The 18842-nt window shown below is 42.7% G+C and overlaps 2 protein-coding genes across 2 annotated transcripts; both read right to left on the bottom strand.

Moving 5' to 3' along the window:
* Positions 1-5908: 5908 nt before the first annotated feature.
* Positions 5909-7868, bottom strand: LOC143755867 (serine/threonine-protein kinase pim-3-like). The gene is made up of 6 exons (XM_077247145.1): positions 7718-7868; positions 7527-7577; positions 7058-7436; positions 6691-6867; positions 6375-6463; positions 5909-6247 (listed from the first exon to the last, which is right to left on the bottom strand). The coding sequence occupies exons 1-6, from the start codon at positions 7829-7831 to the stop codon at positions 6236-6238; spliced, it is 822 nt and encodes a 273-aa protein (XP_077103260.1). The 5' UTR covers positions 7832-7868; the 3' UTR covers positions 5909-6235.
* A 1-nt stretch (position 7869) lies between these two features.
* LOC143755271 (uncharacterized) lies at positions 7870-17839 on the bottom strand. The gene is made up of 6 exons (XM_077247100.1): positions 17827-17839; positions 9048-9386; positions 8642-8787; positions 8314-8491; positions 7926-8022; positions 7870-7882 (listed from the first exon to the last, which is right to left on the bottom strand). Exons 1-6 carry the CDS (start codon positions 17837-17839, stop codon positions 7870-7872), a joined length of 786 nt encoding a protein of 261 aa, XP_077103215.1.
* Between the last annotated feature and the right edge of the window lie 1003 nt (positions 17840-18842).

The raw sequence follows: 18842 nt of genomic DNA on the forward strand, positions 1-18842 counted from the left end.
CAGCTTTCAAATGAGATCATACTTATTTTAGTTCAAAGTGTTTATGAACTGTAGGCTATCTGTTTCAGTTTGTGTACGCCATTTCTGAGGATTTTTCTAAAGTGGGGTTGCAGCCTAACAGGTTACAGAATGCAAAGTCTGCAACAAATTTGAAAAATAACTCACTAAAAGAGTAAAGAAAAGTTATGTGACATGTAAAGAAAAACTGTAAAAGAAAAGTTATGTTAAAGTTATGTTAAAGCAATGTTAAATGAACAGAAAATATGCAAATAAGCCTTTAAAATAAATGCTCTTCATATATACCCTTTTGTGTTTTCATTTAAGCTATAACACTTGTCTGAAAATGTAAGGGATAACGTTACTGGAGCTTGGTTGGGGTGGTGGGACTGCTCGCGGTGGGCGCCGGAAAATTTCCCTTATTTTCAAATCCAAAACTTGACAGGTATGTCTCTAAACCTTATGTAAAATATTCCATACAACCACCAGTATATATGACATTGGCCTTTATTGTCGGTGAGTACAGCAATACAGCATATTTTAAACTGTTTTAACGTCATGTATACAATATTGCCTGCATTTAAACTAATGTAACAAACATTTTAGAAGTAAAAAATTATACATTTAAACATTCAAGTGTAATCAACCGGTCTTTTATCCCATTTCCACGTATCAGTGCTGGTTCTCGTGCCGGAGATGCTCTGCGGGTGAAGGGTGTCTACAGATATGAAAAAGTTAAATTGTCTCATTGCTTTTTAATGTCACCTTATATGAAATTTAAGACCAAACCTGCAATGAAAATACACACGTAAATATACCCTCTTTCCTCTTTCCTTCTTATACCCTGAGCAAAACATTGTTAAACATGAGTGGAATACCAACACCGAAACTGACCTACAGGAAACCAAAAGATGAGGCAAATGGGTGATCAAGAGGGGGAGAAGAACATTAACATATTCTCCTCAATGCATGTTCAACCAATACCTAGATTGTACAGTACATTAGGATACTTAATATGTCATACTTTTTGAAGTACTAGTAAAGAGTTCTGCCCATATTTGCTCAGCCCTACAAGTGCTTAACGTTTTATTTTTATTTTATTTTATTTTGTGTTTGGTGTGTTGGGCGCGGACTGGTTAGCAGTTGAGCTGCATGTGGGCGTACCGAAGACTAGGGTTGAGTATATAATGTTTATGTATTAGATACGGGGTGGCTTTTTTTTCTTGCAGTTGAAGTGTGATCTGTTGGATCTGGTGTGTATTATCTATTTGTTTGTTCAAATGTTCTTTTAGTAACAACAAAATAAGGCAAAAATGGAATTGTTACAGGATTTTTCAATTGCTCCTACGATGGGAAAATTAAAGGATGTCTTTCCAAAGAGCAATTATTTAAAGTAGCTGAACATTTTGATTTTGAATTAGCTTTAACAAAAAGTACTAAGGTAAAACCTCTATGAGAGGCTATAGAGGAGAAATTGGAGAGATGTTAATTTTATCTTCAGAGACACATTCTGAAGAAGAGTTGACACCTGCAGGTATTTCGACACCTCATGCGTTGTTAGTGCCTATCGGGTTAACATTCGAGCTACAGTTGGAAATCCTTAGTATACAAAATTAAGAACGTGAATTAGATAGACAACTTGAACAACAGAAATTGAAAATCCAAGAGCGAGAACAAGAACGAAAATTTGAAACATTTAGAATGCAACAAAAAATGGAAGAAGTGAAATCAGCACAGGATGCAGAACGGTTAAGATTAATCGGACAAGGAAAGCTTTCTGGTGGTAATGTTGATTCCTTAAATGAGCAGGAAACTGTGGGGGCAAGTGGAAATTGAATGATGGGTTTAGTCAGAGACAATTTATGTAGAGACATGCCACTTCCTAAATCCTCAATACAAATATATCGGGAAAACCCGTAACGCCAAAGATGGCGGTTGTATGCACATGTCCCGCCCCTCCCGCTGGAGAGCCAATCGTCTGCTTTTAACAGTCAAGCCGGGAAACATTTAAGCCTATCGTCTGGTTCCACTGACGCATGCGCACAGTTGATGTTTGCGACAGCGGAGACGAGAACCCTTGCACATGCGTAGTAAATGTATAACCTGTGGGGGAAAAGGCGTATTAAACCTTATTTTGGGGCAAAGTCATCAAACTTTTTCAGCGATTTTTATCATATTTTTCTGCTGTTTCTATACATGCAGTTTTTATGTCCAGTGAAACTGCAGTTCTGACTCTCTGCCCATTCATTTAGAAAGGAGCCTGGTCTTGTTAGTCCGAAATAACTGCCCGGAGGTGTTGCCAAGATGGCGGCCGAGTGGCAGGACTTGCCTAAAAGGACTTTGGTTTAGTACAGATGATTAAACTCTTACCTAAATTCAATGACCGAGATCCAGATGTGTTTTTTTCTCTGTTCGAAAGTGTTTTGGAAGGTAAAGCTCAGGAAGCTTTCATCTCACTTTCTTCTGAAAACCGAAAGAACTATAAGGTAGTAAAAGAGGCTGTGTTAAAGGCGTATGAACTTGTCCCTGAAGCATATCGGCGACGTTTTAGGGGATGGAAAAAGGACGAGCGTAAAACACACGTTGAAGTAGCAAGGGAATTGACAAGTCTTTTTAATCGTTGGTGTACATCATTGTGTGTTAGTACATTTGAAGAGCTTTCCAATCGGAGCAGTTTAAAAACCTTGTCCCAGAGCGTGTCGCGATGAATGTAGTAAATGAAGGTGACAACGGCTGCTGAGGCTGCCATTCTTGCGGACGAATATGTACTAATTCATAAAATATTTTTGTAAAAAGCCAAATATTAAAAAGCATTCAATTTAATTTGAAGATACCGGCAGAAACCCTGCAGTATCTGTGTTTTATTCACGATACAGCACAACCTCTCGTAGCCTACCTTAATGCTTATTTCTATTCATTTTCTCCTTCAAAAGAACTGTATTTCTCTAGCTCTTTGACGGATGTCAATTTTGATTTCTCGGATATTGTCTGCTGCTGATAAGAAAAGCTCACTGTACATTGTAATAATAAATAGCAGTTGTGACAGCAATGATATTTTGAGATATGATGATTTATAAATATGTAGACCTACGTGTGTATTTTCATTGCAGGTTTGGTCTTAAATTTCATATAAGGTGACATTAAAAAGATGGTATAAAAAGTGGTAATTCAATTTAACTTTTTCATATCTGTAGACACCCTTCACCCGCAGAGCATCTCCGGCACGAGAACCAGCACTGATACGTGGAAATGGGATAAAAGACCGGTTGATTACACTTGAATGTTTAAATGTATAATTTTTTACTTCTAAAATGTTCGTTACATTAGTTTAAATGCAGGCAATATTGTATACATGACGTTAAAACAGTTTAAAATATGCTGTATTGCTGTACTCACCGACAATAAAGGCCAATGTCATATATACTGGTGGTTATATGGAATATTTTACATAAGGTTTAGAGGAAATAAAAAAGTTTAAATTAATTTATTAAATTATTATAAAATAGTTAATATTACTCATAAATATTGGTTTTTAAATGTTTTCCCCCAATTATTTCTGCTCAATTTTATCTGTTAAAGGGGTGGTAAAACACGATTACACTTTTCTAACTTTAGCTAGTGTGTAATGTTGCTGTTTGAGCATAAACAACATCTGCAAAGTTACAGCGCTCAAAGTTCAAAGTTACAGCGGAGATATTTGCTTTTATATTTGCCTCAATTTCTGAGGACTACAGCAAACGGCCGGTAAACGCTTATTTCACGCAGCCGTTATTTTGAAATTGAAAGCGAGGCTCCGGTGGGAAGAAAACCGGAAGTGTCGCCTTTAATCATAGGAGAGTTGCGAATGCGATGGCGTATTGTTGTGTTTAATGTAGAAATTAGTTATTCTAAAAATATACATACATTTCTTTCATACTTTAGACTATATACTGTGAAAATCATTTATCAATTTTTTTTTGTCATAAATTAAAAAAAGAAGCAGGAACGAACTATATCTACATATCCTATATTGGATATTAACATCCAATAGTGTAAATCGCGGCAGCAGCTGCAGGTTGGTTGTCCAATGCATTGTTGTTTATCTGTACTTCCGGGGTTCTTCCCACCGGAGCCTCGCTTTCGATTTCAAAATAACGGCTGCGTGAAATAAGCGTATATGGGACGACACGGCATTCCTCCAGGGTTGCTGACATCACCAACCCCAAATATTTACATAAACCCCTCCTCCGAGAATACTAAGTAAGGGGGGCGAGGCCATTTTATATTGCTTCGGAGAAGAGTTGTTGTGGTATAGTAGGGGAGTGTTGTTGCCGCAATGCCGTCGAAACGGTAATCAATGGTTAAAATCTATTTTTAACTCGGTCCCTCATAATTATTACCCAAATCTCGATCTCTGTGCTGCACATTTTACGGAGGAAAGCTTCCACAATCTTCGCGAGTTCAATGCAGGATTCGCACAACGGCTTGTCCTGAAAGACGGAGCAGTTTAAGACTTTAAGAACGGAAGCTGTTGTTTACGGGCCACAACCTGTAAGTATAGGCTATGATTTATTTTTCGTCTATGTGTTTGTAATAGTTCGTATTGTTAATTGTACACTGTAGCAAGGAGGTAAACAAATGACAACGCTGTTTGGCTCTGCAAACCAGTTTGTTAAATGCTCATTCATGCTTAACTTTATCCGACAAACACCTAATGTAACAAACTTTTTTTAATCTCAACAGCGAACTTGGAATTAGTGTAAATTATTCTTTGATTAGAGCTTTTATGTATTGTTGATCTACATGCTTGTTTATCTACAGGCATGCTAAACATGGTTCTGTGTTTGATTTGGCTAACGTTACTGTAGTAAAGCCAACGTTTAGTGTTCATTTTGGGTTAATAGTTCTGGCGACAGATATTTGGCTACAATCGTTCTAAAAATACAAAAGTAACGGTGCCATACAGTCAGTAACGATCACTATAGATCCGCAGTCTTTACTAAATCCCTTTGAGGACTGTAGTATAATTTGTTCGAACGATTCTATGAAATTTTTGTTTATGAAGCTTATTTATTGTAATACTATAATAATTAGTACAATTAAATAACAGTGTATCTAAAAAGTAATGAGACAACAACAACAAAAAACAAACCTTTCTGAAACGTCGTTTAACAGCCGTTCTTGAGCAGGTTCTGCTCGATCATCTTCACATTCCGATTGGTTTTATTGACGCCATTGTTTATAATAAACCAAAGCACCTACCGGTAAAGGTAAGGGGTGTGACGTTTCCGAAAAACGTGCACTAGACGGTTAGCGAATCACAACACACTGGGCTAGCTAACCACCCTGAGCCCATTGCGTATTTTTGAGGGACTGGCTTCATAAAACCAGGAAACCATCAGACCGTTTTTACAAGGAGGGACAGAGCAGTGTAGAATAAAGGTAAAATATATGAAAAATAATGAAATCTTTTAAAAACGAAGCATTTTCTGTTCTGTTTTTCTATGTATATATAGGCTAGAAACCTGTATAGGCCCATATGTATCAATTATGGATTTTATTATAATTTAATTGTATGTAACTTTTACATTTTTGCTATGTACATAAAAATAAGGTGGATAGAGGACCTGCCCCTCCTGAAGAATACAGAAGGTTTTCCATATAAAGATAAAAGTGTTTGGAAAATGCTGAGGAGCAATAGGTGATTGTCTACAACAATTGCTATACTATTTTATTATGCTGGTTGAAAGCTCGTCATATCCTGATAGTAATCACAATGTTAAGCGGTCGAACACACACACCATTTCTCAAAATCAGGTACGCCAATATTGTTTATATAAAATATTATTTATTGAAATATAATGGTTAATGAACAATAACAGCCATTTACAAGAATACAAAGTTTGTAGAATAGCAAACAGACAAGCCAACAATTCAGTCAAAGTACAAAGGTTTAATAAAAATATAAAGTTAACTTTGCCCTCAATAACAAACAGATTTGTAATATCATTTACACTATCTACATTGCGTTTTCATGTGTGGTCACCAAATACTTCTAGATTAAAATATTCCTTCCTCAAAACAAGGAGCCGGACAAAGTATCTAAAGCATTGTGTGAGCCTCATATCAGCTGTTAGATGCACAGCAGGAGGAGGAAGCAGCCGAAGACTGGAGACTCTGTGGATCCGGTGCAGGATCTTTGGAGAAGGCCGTGGCAGAAGCAGCTTTCACAGGAACTTCTGGCATTCCTCTTCATGTCTTATTCTGTGACCTGAAACAAGCAAACACAAAAGGTTACAGTCATAGATTACAATTAGAACAAAACATTTTTAAAATATTTAAAATGAAAAGTGAATATAGTCTTCAAAATCATTTGTAGCTGATCTTAGGCTCATTACCTTAAACCATTCATGTCGAAGGATTTTCCTCAAATAAATGCGTTGTCTTGGGCTTTCCTTCAGGAGGGATCGGATCAGGAGGCAGCATTCTGTGCAGAACGACAGAAGTGAGTCAGATTATTACCTTCAACTTTACACCTGCTGTCTTTGTGTTAAGCTGTAAGATTCAACTATTCTATAAAGTACGGTCAGAAAATCAGAAAAAATGCTTGTATTATCCAATATCTATCTTTTGGTGTTACTTTTTCGTAATTTCTTTGTTTTGTATGATTTAAATGACAGTTGTTCTTCTTTGTTGTGATGAATGCCATCTTACCGTTGGACAAGCCCGGCTCAGACCAGATGTCTTCATCCATCATTTGCCTGTCTCTTGCTTCTGGAAAGCGTCCACACACCAGCAGGAATAAGAGCACTCCCAGAGACCACACAGTCGCTGGTTTCCCGTGGTACTTGCCCTCTGTGCAGGACTCAGGCGGGCGGTAGTCTAGAGTGCCTGCAGGAAAAAGAGTTGTCTGATGGGTAAGTACCATAGCATGAAATACCGTAGCATGTGGTAAAAACATCTGGTGTTTTTCATTTAAAAAAAATGCTGACTCAAATGTGAGATATGGTTTATATGACACCGATTGAACTAGTCACTAGAACTTAAGTCCCAAACTACAAGTTTGATTCATAATTCATACCACAGAATCGTTCATAGCCAGATTCCTGCAGGAGATCCCCGCACCCGAAGTCAATCAGTTTGACCTCAAGAGTTTCTGTGTTGATCAGCAGGTTCTCCAGCTTAATATCCCGGTGAAACACTCCACGACGACAGCACATCTGAGCCGCCATTGTTGCCTGCGCCATAATAAACCGTGCTGTGTCCTCATTTAGGACGCCTTCGTGACCGTTCCAGAAATCCCACAGATCTTCACAGGGTGAGGGACGCTCCAAGACCATGATATATCGGTCAGGCTGGTCCTGCCAGTCCAGCAGCTCAATGATCTCGGAGACTTTGGGGCCGCTATTAGCAAGGGTTAATAGGCCGACCTCTAATGGGAAGCGTGCGGGATGACCAGGCTGGAACAAAGATCATTGTTATATGAAGGTGTTGTCATTATGTTTACATATTTTAATTTGAAAACAACATAGTGAGTGTAGCCTACTTACAATGTAGATGTATTTCATGTTCTGCGGCTTTCTGGCAATTTTCACTGCCACCTGATCAACAAAAAAACAATGTTACATTTCTAACATGTCAAATGCAGTAAATAGGGGGAAAATATCCACAAAAAGACTTGAAATGGATATAGTGAGACAAAATAATTTGTTGGCTAAATATTATAAGAAAATGGCGATACCTCAAGGCCGTCCTCCAAGCGTTTCCCTTCATAAACAGAGCCGAATGATCCCTCACCAAGCATTCTGCCCATTTCATACCGGCTCAAAATGTCGTCTGCAAAAAGATGATTCATTTTAGTGTCATGGACAGCAGTGAGTTTAATGTTTGAGGTCATGGCCGTAAACTCACCCTCAGTCGTCACGTCCACTCTGTTGTTGTGAGCTGGCGCTGGACGGACTGGACTGTGATGGACTGGAGCTGGAGGGGTTTGAACCTGCTGATCTTCAACACCACTGGATACAGCTTCCTGAAGACCATGATCCTCTGATTTAAAAAATAAAAGTTCTGTTTAAATATTTAAGACAAGTCCTGGAAAAAATCATAACTTTGATCAAACTTTTGGATTTTGATATAGGTGTGAGTTTGTGACGTATGGTAATTAATGGCACTTCATCCAAGGAAACAGAACAATTCCCTTAATTAATTAAGTTCCCATGAATGACACGTTTCCATTAATGGATACTCATATCTAGCTGAAAATGATGTAGACTTTATGATGTACAGAGCACTAATAAACAGAGCATTTCCACATTCTCAACTGGTCACTGGATTTACCCTCAGCGTGTCTCTCACTAATGGTTGCAGTGGTCTGATCCTCCACTTTCTGAGCCTGACCTGAGCCACTGCTGTGAAGAGAGAGATGCTCTCCAGAACTCCAGTGAAGAGAGAGCAGATCTACACAACTACTCTTCTTCCTCTGTCTCTCCTGACTAGCACTTTCCTCACTAACAGGCTGATGATATACATAGAGCACATACAAGAGATTTGACCTTGATTTATTCCCATATCACAATAAACAAAGAACATTTAAAACAAATGCACAAAAAGGTGTCAAAATCTTCCAAATGTTAATATATTCATTAGTAGCTTATAGGGCCAATACCTTAAACCATTCCTGGAGAAGTGCTGGACTGTGATGGACTGGAGCTGGAGGGGTTTGAACCTGCTGATCTTCAACACCACTGGATACAGCTTCCTGAAGACCATGATCCTCTGCAGCACAGGCACTGGACTGGACACCATTCTGATCTAAAGCAGGGAATATCAAACAAAAGCATGTTTCAAACAAATAATTATAATTATTAAACTTTGGATACTCATATTATGGCTATTCTTCTGTTAAAATGTTTTATTTTTTAAACTATCCTTGTTTAAATATGTCATGAAACGTCTTGGAATAAAAAATAAATCTGATTATTGGCTTGATCAAACGTCAGTTGTATTTTGATATAATATGGCGTGGTCATATATGGTAATTAATTATATTCTCCAATGGTCATTTGATTTACCCTCAGCTCTTCTCTCAGTTATCGGTGCAGTTTTCTGGTCTGAGATGATGCCGCTCCAGTCACAGTAATGAAGCTTCACAAAACTCTCCATCCTCCTCCTCTTTCCCATTGGCATCTCATCTTCCTCAGCGCCAGCACTAACGGGTTGATGGTGTTCAGCCGCATGGGTGCTGGATATTGAGGATGCGCTTTGATGGGAGTCGGACACCTGAGCGCTAGAACGACGCTTTCTCTTCAGTGCCGGACCTCTGCGAGAGTGTTTAGAGGAAGTGGACGGACGTCCATCATCTGGGCTCTGCTGGCTGTCTCTCTGCCACTCTCTCTCCCTGTCAGCCGGACCTGTGGACACAGAAACAAACTCACAAGACAGAGGTGTTAAATATCCAGGAATAAGCTCCTGGCTCTGTGGCTGGGTCGGGCCTGGCATCCTCCTTCAAACTGCAATAAAACAATACAAATACAATACAAAATACAATACAATAAAATACAATGCTCCTCAGAAATACCCCTCCCAAAAAAACAAATAAATAAATAAAATAAAACTCCGAACTCCCTCTAAAATAAAATTAAAGAGTCCTCAGAAATAATATGAACTTTTTAAAAATAAAACGATGTAACGTTAGCTAGAATATATTATCCGATCTCCTTCTAGAATAAAAGTCTCCTCTCTGAAATCCTCCGAACAGCTTCAAAATATCAAGATCAACACAAGAAAATATTCAGCAAAAGTTTTTGAATTCGCCTCGTCTCTCAACCAACAGATAGCGATCAAAGTGTTGATATTTGCAGTCAGAATTCAAAACACGCGTCGCCATAGCAACTCAAATTCGAATCACCCGAAGTCGCGTGCGTGAGCTCACATCGAATCTGCAAACAAACCGAATCTGTAGGACTGACTGTAATTATTAAATAACCATTTAACAAGTGATATAATAATATATAATTACTGCTTAGCTACAAAATGGAAGTTCAATTGTTAAAGCATGAAATAAGGTACCACAAATCACCTTATCAGTGAGTTTGAGTTTGATGTGGCTATATTATCAGTAATAAAATAATCATTAAAAAATGTAATCGTTAAAAAAAGTATCAGACATTTCTGTCAATTCGATTCAGAGATGAATACTAATATTGTCACAGTTAATAATAATTAAGTTATAATGCTAACTTTGTTTTAAATGGTTGATACAAAAACTTTTAGATTGTTAGATTTATTCAGATATACAGAAAAATAAATGTACATACAATGAATATGTAATATAGTGCAAAAAGTTATTTTCTAGAGTTATTGTTTCTAATTGTCTGAGTTAATTGAATGACTTTTATGAGGTAAATGTAACATTGCTCTCATGATTTCTTAGTTTGAGTGATTACATGAGACAAGATTAGTTTATTCATGATAGTTTATTTAGAAATGAGTAAAAAGGAAGAAATGGTATTCAGTAAGGAACCGCTGGAACTGAGGAGCTACATTTAAATGTCAAAATGGTATTTATTGTTTAAATTTGATAATAATATTGACATAATTTGAAATCTGAAACTTTATAACAAAGCACAAAAGCAAATTGTGATTTATTGGATAGAAGATGCACTACAATGTTCTGTTCGTTCAACAACTAAAAAAGACTGACTAAAAGATTGATTCTTCGAATTTAAGAATAAAAAAAAGCGGATAAAAATGAGAAGTAGTAATTTTTACCCAGCCCTATTTTGAATCAGTATTCATATGGATCACGCAAAACAAAAACGCAGATCAATTATATTTGGTATAATCAGCAGAGATTTATTGTGACGCTTTATCTGAAGTAGAATGACTTATGTGTGGAGATCAGTGTTGCAGTTTTACCAAATAATACTGCGAAGGAAGAACATTTAGCGAATACCATTGAGTCAAAAAAGCTTACGAGCAGAAGTTAAGGAAACCTGATTTATAGTTTGGAGAATTATGAGCATGAGAAGGGAATTAATAAGCTAATGCTTCTTCCTACTCCTTTTCGGACATGTAGGCTATAAGTTAATATAGTTTTATTTTTTTAATATTGTTTTTTTTCCTGGTTTTTTTTTTTTTTGCTTTCTGTTTTGAAGAGTACTTGTTTGTTTTTGTTATTTAGTTTTTATTGTTATTGTTGTTTTACATGTTCGAAATAAATAAATGAATAAAATTAAGTCATATCATGGTTTGCTAAATTAGGAATGTTTTTTGGAGTTGCAATATTGAAAGGGGGTTATTATTCTGTTGTGTACTTCCCATATTAACATCACTAGTTGTCAAAACCACAGTTAAAAAAATGGAAATGCTGAAATATCAAGATAAGGAAAACGTCTCGGTTACGTATGTAACCCTAGTTCCCTGATAGGGAACGAGACGCTGCGTCAAACGCTGCGGGAACGCCCCTGCGTTGTGCGTCATGAAGCACGTATGGAATCAGCCCAATGGAGAGATGAAACGTCATAGGCGGGTGACGTCATCGACCAGGAAACTATAAAGCACCCCAAAAACACAAGCGCATTAGCTTCTGATAGGCTTGAAGGAAGCGCTAACGGGAGTGCCGGGAGTATGGCGGAGCGACGCAGCGTCTCGTTCCCTATCAGGGAACTAGGGTTACATACGTAACCGAGACGTTCCCTTTCAAGGGAACTTCGAGCTGCGTCAAACGCTGCGGGAACGCGAATACCCACGTCGCCATAGGACCAAATGACCGTCATGTGAGACTAGCGCACAGAGGACGAGAGCACCTGTGCCCCAGGGGTAGAGCTTAAGTCTAGGTCATAGAACTTAATAAAAGTATGCGGTGAAGACCATCCAGCCGCATCACAAACATCACTCAGGGAAACCCCCGACAAAAGAGCTTTAGAAGCAGCCATACTCCTGGTAGAGTGAGCTCGGACAACCAAAGGTGAAGGCTGGCCAGCCGACTCATAAGCAAGTGAGATAGCCTCAACCACCCACTTGCTCATTCTCTGTTTAGACGCCGGACACCCTTTCCTGGGTGGCCCGAAACATACAAAAAGTTGTTCTGATTTCCTCCACAGGGCAGCTCTGTGGACATAAGCGTCTAATGCCCTAACAGGGCAGAGTGAATTAAGTTTCTCCTGGTCCGATGACATAAATGGAGGAGGACAGAAAGCCTGCAGAACCGTAGGTCTAACAATATTAGTAGGAACCTTAGGAACGTAACCTGGTCTAGGATGCAGAAAAGCTTTAACCATGCCAGGTGCAAATTCCAGGCACGAGGGTGAAACCGACAGAGCCTGCAAATCTCCGATTCTTTTTAGTGAAGAGATAGCAAGCAAAAGATAGTCTTAAAAGTGAGAAACTTCTCGGGAACTTCTTCGATAGGTTCAAAAGGAGCTAGGGAAAGACCTTCTAATACAATGGCCAGATCCCAAGTCGGCACCCTCGTACGAACTGCTGGCCTCAGCCTCAAAGTGCCACGGAGGAAACGAGTTATAAGCGGGTGTCTCCCAAGAGAAACTCCACTGAAAGGGACGTGGTAAGCAGCTAGTGCCGCCACATACACCTTTAGTGTGGAGGGGGATAACCCTGTGGAGAAGCGCTCCTGCAGGAATTCCAGCACTGCACCCACTGGGCAGTTAACTGGGTCCTGCAGGTGTTCTCCACACCAAGAAGTGAAAAGCTTCCACTTCAAGGCATAAAGCTTCCTCGTGGATGGAGCTCTGGAGTTAAGAATGGTCTCAACAACCTCGGTTGAGAGACCGGAGTCTATGAGCTGGGCCCCCTCAGAGGCCAAGCCCACAGTTTCCACAATTCTGGGCGGGGGTGAAGTATCGTGCCCCCCGCCTGGGAGAGTAGATCCCTCCTGACCGGGAGCTCCAAAGGAGAACCGTCCAGGAGAGAAATCAGGTCCGCAAACCATACTCGGGCCGGCCAGAACGGGGCTACTAGTAGTAGACTGACCCCGTCCCGGCGGACCCTCTCCAGAACTCCTGGTAACAGAGCAATCGGGGGAAAGGCGTACAGACGTGACCTCGGCCACGGCTGCACCATAGCATCCAACCCCAGGGGGGCTGGAAGAGTGATGGAGAACCACCGATGACAATGAGTGGTCTCCTTGGAAGCGAATAGGTCCACCTCGGCGCGACCGAAACTCAACCAAAGGAGCTCCACCACCTCGGGGTGGAGTCTCCATTCCCCTGGCCTCGGCCCCTGCCTCGACAGGGAGTCTGCTACCACATTCAAATACCCAGGGAGATACATTGCTCTCAGAGATAGTAGCTTCCCTTGGGACCACAGGAGGATCTGACGGGCCAACTTGTAAAGCCGGCGAGACCGCAGGCCCCCCTGATGATTTATATAAGAGACCACCGACGTGTTGTCTGATTGAACTAACACATGATGGCCTCTCAGGTCTGTTAGGAAGTGTTTCAGAGCCTGAAACACAGCCAACATCTCTAGACAATTTATGTGCCACGAAAGATGATGATCCTGCCACAGACCTTGGGCTGGGCGACCACTCATGACCCACTCATGCTTCCCTCACAGGGTGGGGGGCCACCCTGTGAGGGAAGCATCCGTCGTTAGCGTTATGCGACGACAAAGAGCCCCCAGCACAGGACCTTTGGATAGGAACCAAGTTTCTCTCCACATGACCAGAGCACGAAGGCAGCGCCGCGTGACTTTGAACGTGCGGAGCGGATTTCCCCTCGGGGAGAATCCCTTGGTCCTGAGCCACCACTGTAGCGGTCTCATGTACAACAGGCCGCAAGGTATAACGTTGGACGCTGCTGCCATCAGACCCAACAGTCTCTGAAACTGCTTGACAGTGAGTAGCTGGCCTAGCTTCACTTGTTTCACAGCTGAGAGAATCGAAGCGATGCGGGTCGGAGAGAGTCGCGCCCGCATCGATACCGAATCCCAAACGACACCCAGAAAAGTGGTCTTCTGGGAAGGAGATAATACACTTTTCTTTGCGTTCAGCCTCAACCCCAACTTTCTGATATGAGCGAGGACGACATCTCGATGCCGAACCGCCATCTGCTCGGTCTGAGCTAAAATCAACCAATCGTCGATGTAATTGAGAATCCGAATGCCCTGAAGCCTCAGAGGCACTAGTGCTGCATCCATGCATTTCGTGAAAGTGCGGGGAGATAAAGCTAGGCCAAACGGAAGAACCCTGTACTGGTACGCCTCGCCCCCGAAGGCGAACCTCAGGAACTTCCTGTGTTGTGGAAGGATGGACACATGGAAGTATGCGTCCTTCAGATCTATCGTGACAAACCAGTCCTCGGACCTGATTTGAGACACGATCTGCTTGATAGTGAGCATCTTGAATTTTAGCTTCCCTACCGAGCGATTCAATATGCGCAGGTCTAAAATTGGACGCAACCCCCCATCCTTCTTTGGAACGATGAAATATCGGCTGTAATAACCTGACTCCAAACTGGGAGGAGGAACCCGTTCTATAGCCTCTTTTTGAAGGAGCGTTTTCACCTCTTGTTCCAATACCAGAGCCTGCTCGGGGCCCACCACTGTGTGCAGAACCCCTCTGAATTTTGGTGGACGACACCTGAACTGGATAGCATAACCCTTTTCTACTGTCTGCAGGACCCAATGAGATATTTTTGGAAGGCTTTTCCACTCTGCCAGAAATTCTACTAAGGGTACCAGCCTCTCGAGACTGGCCTCTGGTGTAACTTGAGCAGCAGACGCAGCGCCCTGTAACGGCGCACCGGCAGGGAACAACTGGTCTGACCGCTCTGAGACCCTCCTCAGAGGGAGCGAGCGTCCCTCGGGAAAGCGCTCGCTGGGATCGTCTGTGCCCCGGCATAAAGGCGGGGTTGGCAGAACGAGCCCCTGAGGGCACCGAGGAGGAATGGGCACCGTAAAAAGAGGTGAACACCTTTCCGCCTCGGTGGGGACCACCCTCAGCATCCTGAACGGCTTGGCGTCAGGACTTCTTCTTAGCCGAAGCCTTCTTAGCCAATATAACTGTCCTCAGATCAGTTCTACTGGGAGAAGGCTTCGGCTGAGAGTGTCGCGGCTGAGCCCACTGTCCAGCAGGGGGAGCACGAGACGCGACACTCTGCCTCTGCTGCGCTCTATGTGATGAGCTCGAAGACGGCCGGGGCTGCTCCCGCCCAGCAGCCCCAGGGACATGAACTTTAAGGGGAAGAAACTTTTTAAAAGCTGCAGTTTGTTTCTTTTCTTCTTGGAATTTATCGATAACTGAATTCACAGCATCACCAAACAACCCCATGGGAGAAAGAGGAGCATCTAAAAGAAAAGCTTTTTCTCTCTCTTTAATATTAGTCTGATTTAACCACAAATGTCTTTCTGCGGCCACCAGAGCTGCCATAGAACGACCCATTAATTTGGCCGATTCTCTGGTGGCACGCAGGGATAAATCAGCAGCCTGACGCAGTTCGCGAACTACGTCAGTACTGACCTCCTCACTCTCACTCATGTCCCTTAGCAGATCAGCCTGGTATGCCTGCAAGATTGACATAGTATGCAGACATGACGCAGCCTGACCTGCTGCCGAATATGCTTTACCCACCAAAGCCGAAGTGTTTCTTAAAGGCTTGGTGGGTAATGCCGGTGCCTTAAAAGATGATGCTGCTTCGGGGGAGAGATGGCTCGCAAGCGTCTCTTCCACACGAGGCAAAGCACCATAACCATGAGCCTTGGCTCCCATAATATTAGCGTATGTTGAAGTCTGGGGACTAAACACTCTATATGACACCGGTTTTCTCCATGATTTCGACACCTCGGTGTGGAGATCATGGAAAAACGGCAGGCACCGGCGTGGAGGCTGCACACGTGACGGCAAAAATCTCTCATCCAACTTTGATTTAGAAACAGACTCCTGTCTAGTCACTGGCCATTCAATATTAAGTTTTTCAACAGCTCTTGTTAACACCTCCATAAGCTCATCACTCTCAGGAGTGTGGGGTGGCGAATCCTCCACATCTCCCTCAACACTAACAACATCAAGTTCCTCAGAACTGGATAGCTGCAGCATTGGTGCCTCAGCCCGAGCGGAAGAAACCGCAGCGCGTGCTTCCGAACCCGGGACTGAGGCACTGGATCTCACAGGTGAAGGGAGAGATAAGGCAGAGCCCGTCTCAAACCCCGCTGTGAGATCCATCTGCGATCCCCACGATAAGTGCCGCCGCTCTGCCTCGGCAGAAGCGGGACCCGAACCGCGGGGAGCGCGCACCGAACCGCTCTCCTCAAAGAGCGATCGGCGGGAGCGGAGCGTCCTTAACGGCAAACGCTCGCAATGCTCACAGTCTGCTCCCTCGAGAGCAAACTGGGCATGCTGAACTCCCAAACAAACAACACAAAGATCATGTGTATCCCCGCTCGTTAAATAACGCGAGCAGGGAGGAACACACTTTCTAAACTGCTGTTCGTCCGCCATAATCTCTCAATATATATATATATATAGGGATAAATTGTTTGTGTGGTGCAGGGTATGTAAGACAGACAATATCACACAGGGACAGATTCACATGTAGCGCGACTGAAAGCACAGAAGCTAATGCGCTTGTGTTTTTGGGGTGCTTTATAGTTTCCTGGTCGATGACGTCACCCGCCTATGACGTTTCATCTCTCCATTGGGCTGATTCCATACGTGCTTCATGACGCACAACGCAGGGGCGTTCCCGCAGCGTTTGACGCAGCTCGAAGTTCCCTTGAAAGGGAACTAATTTTAGAAGGCAACCAAATCATATATTATTAAGATTGGGCTTATAAACTAAATTGATATTTACAAACATCGGATGTTGATTCCAGTACCTGTAATGAGGACGAAGAAGATGATTGATGAGCCAGACCCGGTGTGTGTGTGTGTGTGTGTGTGTGTGTGTGTGTGTGTGTGTGTGTGTGTGTGTGTGTGTGTGTGTGTGTGTGCCTAACCGCTCCCCAAGGGTGACGCTCAGTGTCTGGGTCGAAGAAGATCTCTACACCACAAGAACAACTTTTATTAGTATAATGGATTTGTATGTTTGACATACTCTACATAACTGTGATAATAACAGGCAATGCTGAACCAAGTGTACACACACACACTTATAACAATGTTTAAGTTTTGATTAGGGAGTGAAGAATCTTTTACTCTGTCCATTGAAAGAAAAGGAAAAAACAACTAAAAGAAAGTCAGATGTATGGAGAGAGAGGTTGAGTTCTTGTGCTCCTCCGGAGTGTGTGGCATAATCTAGTCATTGAAGGAGAACGGGCGACTCAGTTTAGTCACTGGCAGCAGAACTGAGCAGCTGGATTTTGCTCTGGAAAAGGAAAGTGAAAGTGGGGCTTAAATGAGGAATGTAGAAGATTTCATTATTTAGAAAATAAGTAATTCAGCTATATATCTGTACACTATTATTTCCTCTGACTTTGGTTTGACTTTCTGAAGCCTGAAGAAAGGCCTGAAATGTTGCAGCAGAGAATTATATTCTAGTGTCACAAGGTACAAAACCATAACCCGAAAATATCTATAGGGTGTGTTACCATCTTTGGGAAAGGATGTATGGTATATATGAGTGTGAGCTGCAGAAGGTGCTCGGCTTGGTTGTAAAATAAAGTCTAATATTTCTTGCATCAAAGATCTCAGAGAAGTGATTTCATAAAAGAGAGAAACCACACGAGGTGGAAGTCACAGATGTGGAAAGCATTGTTGCTCTGGGATTTGGTGCTGGAGGACATTAGCTGACCCTTGCAGTGTCCAGCCTAATCTGGTCCTGTTGGGCGAAGCACACTGGTCCGTGCGGATGATCGAGTGGAGATGATCAGAACTATAAGCAACAGCGGCTGAACCTGGGAAAGGCATGAAGACGCAGTGCTTTGAGATGCTGGTGTTTCCTTTGCAGAAGGGGAACTGGATGTGAATGTTTGGCCAAGCCCAGATTCTCAGCTTTAAAGGAACACGTTATCTTGAACCTTTTGCTTGGCTGAAATGCTGGGGACAGAGTGAAAGATACTCTTGTTCAATGTTCAGTTTATTTATAAAGCACATATTAATACAACCACAGTTGACCACAGTGCTGTACGGGACAGAGCAAAATAATCATAGAATCACATTCAAATTCTATATCATTACAACACAGTCACAGATAAAAAACAGAAAATCAACGAGGATTAAATAAAAACCTGTACACCACTAACACAAGACTCATGTATGATGTAACGGTAGAATAAAAATAGGATTTTAAATGTGGTTTAAACTCTCTGAGAGGAACACTGGCGGATGCGATGAGGTAACGCATCCCACAGCCGGAGCAGCACAGGAGCGTCTCCTCTAGTTCTCCTGTACGGCCGCTGCACAGGAGCGTCTCCTCTCGCTCTTCCATACGGCCGCTGCACAGGAGCGTCTCCTCTCGCTCTCCCGTACGGCCGCTGCACAGGAGCGTCTCCTCTCGGTCTCCCGTACGGCCGCTTCACAGGAGCGTCTCCTCTCGGCCTCCAGTACGGCCGCTGCACAGGAGCGTCTCCTCTCGGTCTCCCGTACGGCCGCTTCACAGGAGCGTCTCCTCTCTGCCTCCAGTACGGCCGCTGCACAGGAGCGTCTCCTCTCGGTCTCCCGTACGGCCGCTGCACAGGAGCGTCTCGTCTCACTCTCCCATACGGCCGCTGCACAGGAGCGTCTCCTCTCGCTCTCCCGTACGGCCGCTGTACAGGAGCGTCTCCTCTTGGTCTCCCGTACGGCCGCTGCACAGGAGCGTCTCCTCTCGCTCTCCCGTACGGCCGCTGCACAGAAGCGTCTCCTCTCGCTCTCCCGTACGGCCGCTGCACAGGAGCCTCTCCTCTCGCTCTCCCATACGGCCGCTGCACAG

Source organism: Siphateles boraxobius, unplaced genomic scaffold (genome assembly GCF_051911475.1).
Source record: "Siphateles boraxobius isolate OS27281-9 unplaced genomic scaffold, OSU_SipBor_1 106, whole genome shotgun sequence".
Lineage (NCBI taxonomy): Eukaryota > Metazoa > Chordata > Actinopteri > Cypriniformes > Leuciscidae > Siphateles > Siphateles boraxobius.